At 43.5% G+C, this 5,476-nt stretch overlaps 1 protein-coding gene across 1 annotated transcript; it reads left to right on the forward strand.

The window, feature by feature from the left end:
• The first annotated feature begins 2,639 nt into the window (after window positions 1-2,639).
• On the forward strand, window positions 2,640-3,629 carry LOC146632135 (neurogenic differentiation factor 4-like). Its single transcript, XM_085354097.1, has one exon. The coding sequence runs from the start codon at window positions 2,640-2,642 to the stop codon at window positions 3,627-3,629; it is 990 nt and encodes a 329-aa protein (XP_085210223.1).
• The last annotated feature ends 1,847 nt before the right edge of the window (window positions 3,630-5,476 follow it).

Genomic DNA, 5,476 nt, shown 5'->3' on the forward strand with positions numbered 1-5,476 from the left:
TAAGCCTCAATATTCAGACACCCATGTCCCGCAGAGAGGACGAGGGGGGCTGGAGCGAGTCTCGAAGTCACATTGCTCATTTAAGCGCACACCTCAGGAGACCAAACTTACCCCTTCTGGTCAGAGCGGCCTCTCAGTTGAGGTGAACTTGTTTAACAGCCTCATCTCCACAGCGCAAAGGGCCTATGCTGGACGAGGGGAATGGCTCAAACACCTGCTCACACGCAACTCCGAGCTGTCACATACAGTTAGGCTCACGCGACCGAGCGCGTCTCCCCTCCGTTCACTGACACCGTGCTGCGGATTTGGCGGCCGCCCTCGCGCCTCAACAAAGGCCCGGGCCTCCCCTGTTTGTCTCGACAATTTCAGTGAGCTTATGCACATCTCTCACACACGCGCTCGCGTGCGCGCAAGTCTTTGAGCTCCAGGGGCTACAGCCACGGGCCGGCCACGCGCGAGCCGAAGCGCGTCAACAGGAATTGGATGGGAGTGGGAAGAGGAGGAGCTTTAACGTGAAGGTTAAAACCCGGAGCCCCCTCAGAGTGACCCGCACTGAGAGGCTGAGCAGCTCCGCACAAGGAGACGCCACTGAACTTCAGCGCTGCTTGATGGACGGTGTGACCGAGCTGTGATCCGTGGAGAAAGGACAAATATCATCTGACAGACTTCCTGAGGCGGTCCCGGGACACATCAGCACCGGTATGTTTCATAGCGCAGCCGAGAGAGGCTCTGCGGGTCTCACATGTGAGTGAGTCAGTGTGGACACACTGTTTACACGTAATTTACATTTTAATGTATCTTACAGGCAACTTGCTTTCAGTTTAGAGTACCAGATTTTTTTGGCATAGGGATTTTATTTTGAACTAAAGCAAGTGCACGTAAAGTCAACAAGAAATTAATATATCTAATGAAAAAAGTACAAAAGGCTTATCTTAATATACTTCAGCAATAACTGCTTAGGCACGCAATTTGTGGGGAGACATTAATATTTCTGCCTTTGAAAATGTCTATTTGAATTCAGACTGAGCCCTCTGTCAGGCTACTGATCTGCGGGATGTCGATCTTTCATTTAATCCCATGGTCGTTGCTTCATCCACGGAGTAAATCCTGTGATGGCCCAGATTAAAGTCCTGTCGGTGACTTGCTGGGGCATTACCAGTTCACAAGTTGACCGGGATTACCCAAAGAACAAGGGAAGGGGAGAAGACGGGTAAAGCAGATAATACATATAGGGGAAAATTCATGTAGCTATAAAAGCATTAAAAGCCATCACCTCTCTCTGCAGCTGTAATGTTTGGCCAATCAGAAGTACATGAGGCTGAGAAGCGCGCATCAGGAACTGTCCGGTGCTGAAACCGTCGGCCCGTTTGAGGACTTATTTGTGCAAAAATAATGGTTTTAAAGGTTATTGATGTTTATTCCTTGTGACTTAAGACTTGTATTCACTAACCCCAGGTTACCACGGCCATCAGACCCCTTAATTCACCCCTTAACCTTCCCCAACCTTAACATCGTATAATCTTTCTGGGAGTCAAAGGAGCTTGCTAAGAAAAGCGTCTGGACTTCTTTAAGTTACTTGAAGACGTTTCACCTCTCATCCGAGAAGCTTCTTCAGTTCTAAGGTCAAATGGTGGAGAGTCCCAGATATCGCCACCATTTGACCTTGGTCTTATACTTAATTTCTTTCATTTAATTTGCAAACTTTTGATTTTTTATTTCCACTTCCGTTGGTGAGGTTTAGGAACCAAATAGTGTTGGTTAGGTTTAGGAGATTATGCTAAAATATCCTTGAACAATATTAACCACCTGCTACATTTTGTAGTCATACATGATTAAAACAACAGTCAGAAATTAGTAACATTAGTGGCAATGTCATTACAAAATTATTTTATGATGCATTAAAAACATGATCCAGAAGAGATTACATGTTCCTTGAAAAACAAACGATAATACTGATGAGCATTTGTAGGAGGTGGGGCTGTTAATTATGGCTAACACACCTTTATTATGAAGCCAGGAAAGATAAACTGCTGATCACCTGCTGATTTATGAAGAGCTGTTTAATCCACTGGAACACTTATAATCTGAGACAGGTCCAGAATCACCATGTTCAGTCCAAACAAAAGCTGCTAAGTATTCCTCTTTAGTGGTGCTAAAAAAAAATTAAATAAATAAAATAAAAGTTAAAAGGAGCAAATTCACATGTGAAAAGGCTCTGATCAAAATATTACAGAAATAAATATATTTCAGTGCATTATAAATTATTCAGAATTTAGGTAATACTTATGTAGGATGACCTCAGTGACCAATAACCTAAAATATACATTCCAGTTTAATGCAATACTTTCAACAGCACATGACTTTAGGAAAAAAACCCAATATTTTGTATTATCATATGTTTAGGAAAAACAGATAACATTCATAGAATTTCAAAACAAATCCTAGTGTAAGTACAGTCACTGTATGTATTACAGTACTCATGTTGAATGCATTGCTTTATATAAAAGAAGAAGCTGGAAACCAACAACAACGAACTTGACAATGATGAATCTGAGGTCTAATAAACAATACTGTCTGCTATTATTACAGCATGTGTGTCACAAAGATGTTCTTTATTCTCTATTTTTTGGCAGATTGCTATGATGATAAAGCCATATGTTAGACAAGGGGAGGGTGAGGAGGTCGTCAGCCCTCTGCAGTGGATGGACGGAGACATGAGCTCACCTGATGGGGATCCATCGGCCCCATCGCACAGCTACAGAACAGGTGACATGATCCAACAGGCCAGAGAGATGGGGAGTGAGGACGCAGAGGAAGATGAGGAGGACAGAGAGGAAGGACCAGAGGATGAATCAAAACGACGAGGGCCTAAGAGAAAGAGGATGACCAAGGCCCGGCAGGAGCGTTTCCGTGCGAGGCGAATAAAAGCGAATGCCAGGGAGCGCTCGCGTATGCACGGCCTAAATGATGCACTTGAAAACCTGCGCAGCATCATGCCCTGTCACTCCAAAACACAGAAGCTGTCCAAGATCGAGACGTTACGGCTGGCCCGCAACTACATCTGTGCTCTGTCTGAGACTCTGGAGGGGGGCCTGTCCACAGAAAGCAGGGCTTTCATGGAAACGCTGTGTAAGGGACTGTCACAGCCCACGACCAACCTGGTTGCCGGCTGCTTACAGATGGGACCAGCTCCGGGTCCTGGGATGAGGCCTGAAGACAGACATGGAGGTCGGCCACCACCTACACTTGGTGGCATGGTGAGCTACTCCTCTCCAGGACTGCCAAGTCCCCCATATGGCACATTTGACTCAGCTCACCTGCTTCACTTGAGGGCGATGAAGGGAAGACCCTATGAGAATCACTCACCAAACGAGTACAATGCTGGTGGCGTGGGAACCCCTCCATATGACGGCCCGCCTACACCACCTCTCAGCATCAGTAGCAACCTGGTGGCCAAACAGGAGCCTTCACCTCACTACCCACCTTCCCACCGCTACTCTCCCACCCCTGTGGAGCAGGTGCTGTATCATACACATACCGGATATGATGTACACTTAGAGGGGCCATATGACTCCTATCATCCACCGCACATGCCTCCCCGACAGATTACATCTGTCTACAGAGACTGAGGAGGATCGGTTCCACATCAGCCTTCAGTACGACTTGAAGGATGGAGTCCCGTCCTTCACAAACACTCAGGCTGATTTAAAGAAGCTGGCTCTCTCTCAGTAGACAGACTGGTAGTCAAGCACTGTAGAATAGTTTGTTTTTTAACACTTGTGGAACATTTGCACAGTAGAGTAGCACTACTCAGCATTGCTAGTATTAGAAAATATTTGACTTAAACCAATAAATTGTTTTCCAAAACTCATTTACCAAATGATATAAGGACATAGCAGGCTGCTGCTGTCCAGCTGCCCGGGTACTGTAAAATAAGCACTTCTAATTAAGCTTTGGTAACACCAGATATTATTCCACATAAAGTATTTTTAATTTATTCGTTAATTTAAGATGGTGTAAATTAATTTTTTTCTGATGTGTGTGTTTTTGTTTTTTTTGTTTTTATTTGTACATATTTGTAGTCCAAGCTTTTCTTTGTCACTTAGACTCATCCATCTAATATCTTATCCTTGTTTTGTGTCCAGTTTTTTGTTCCATTATATTCAAGTTTCACACTTGAAACCATTCATTTGTGGGGATCAAGCTGATCTTCTGTGAGTAATGACCGAAGAGAGAGATATTTGTTTGTTTGTCTTTATTTTAAATTTTCTGTAATGTGGAGGTTTGCAAAGGGGATCGCGGAGAAGCAAAAATTGTAATTCTCAGGTTAAAATTGTAAAGAAACTGCAACATATGACTGTTTTTCTTTTCAGTCTTGTTTCCTTTGGGACAATTGATGTTATTAAAATACTGAAAGTTCAATTAAGTCTGTTTTTTCTTTTGTTTACTACTTGATGAAATGTTTTATTTTTAAGCATATATATTCATCAGAATCCATCGTTTAAACACTACCAACATTAACACGCCTTGTTTACTTGCTACTTTGTTTCTCATTTTTCTCTCCAGATCTCTGTGGTTTAGCGGCACTAATCCCCGGTGCCGTCTTTTAATGAAGGACGAATGTGCGAGGCAGGATTGCAAGATAAAGATTTATGATTAACATGGCTGCCCGCCTTCTTAGGCTTTCTACTTCTCTGACATTGCGTTGGCATAATCCTGCCCTGACATCCACCCAGGCTGCAACTTAACACTTGTATTATACACATTTAATAAATACATTTCAAAAAACATTTGAAATGCTGGAATCAAATTTTAAAAGCCTGGAAATAAACAGCCAGAGTGAGAAAATGATGAAGATAAAAGCAAAAACAAGAGAGACCTGATTTGACAGCAGCCAGTCTTGCTTTATAGTCCTTGCTGGTCACTTTAAGGGCCACCCACTGAGAGGTCAGGGAGAGGGGTCAAGAGGTCATGGGTCAGTGGTGGGAATGGTCACTGAAGGAACACTGGTGACCAGTTTCTTCATCACGTTGCCGGTCATCTTTCTGCGTGTTTCTGCCCTGCCTTCATCTTTTCATTCAGAGCAGCGAGCGTTAAGTATGACGTTAGAGGTTATATTTTGGCTGAAATGCTCCTAATCCCGATAAACACGCTGATGAACATCCCACGCATGACCTGCACTGGGAAAAAATATATCGCTTTGTTTTCACAAGGATTAGTATAAGCCTGTGCGTGTATTTGTAATGCATTTGCACTACTAACCAGGAAAACCAGGGACTAACTTTGAGGGGGCAGGATGAATAACAAATAGCAGGACATCTCTCTGCTTGTTGGAGACACAGACGATCCCCAGACAATTAACATGCGGAGTGTTCCTACATGATAAATGATGGACGGCTGATCGACCAGCGTCTTGAAAAAGAAAAAGAAAAAAAAAGTTTTGTGATTTAAAAAGGACACTTCTGCACACAGGAGA

This window comes from Diplotaxodon limnothrissa, linkage group LG5 (genome assembly GCF_057381915.1).
Source record: "Diplotaxodon limnothrissa isolate DT_005_m linkage group LG5, D_limnothrissa_male_GT1.1, whole genome shotgun sequence".
In the NCBI taxonomy this organism is placed as follows: Eukaryota; Metazoa; Chordata; class Actinopteri; order Cichliformes; family Cichlidae; genus Diplotaxodon; species Diplotaxodon limnothrissa.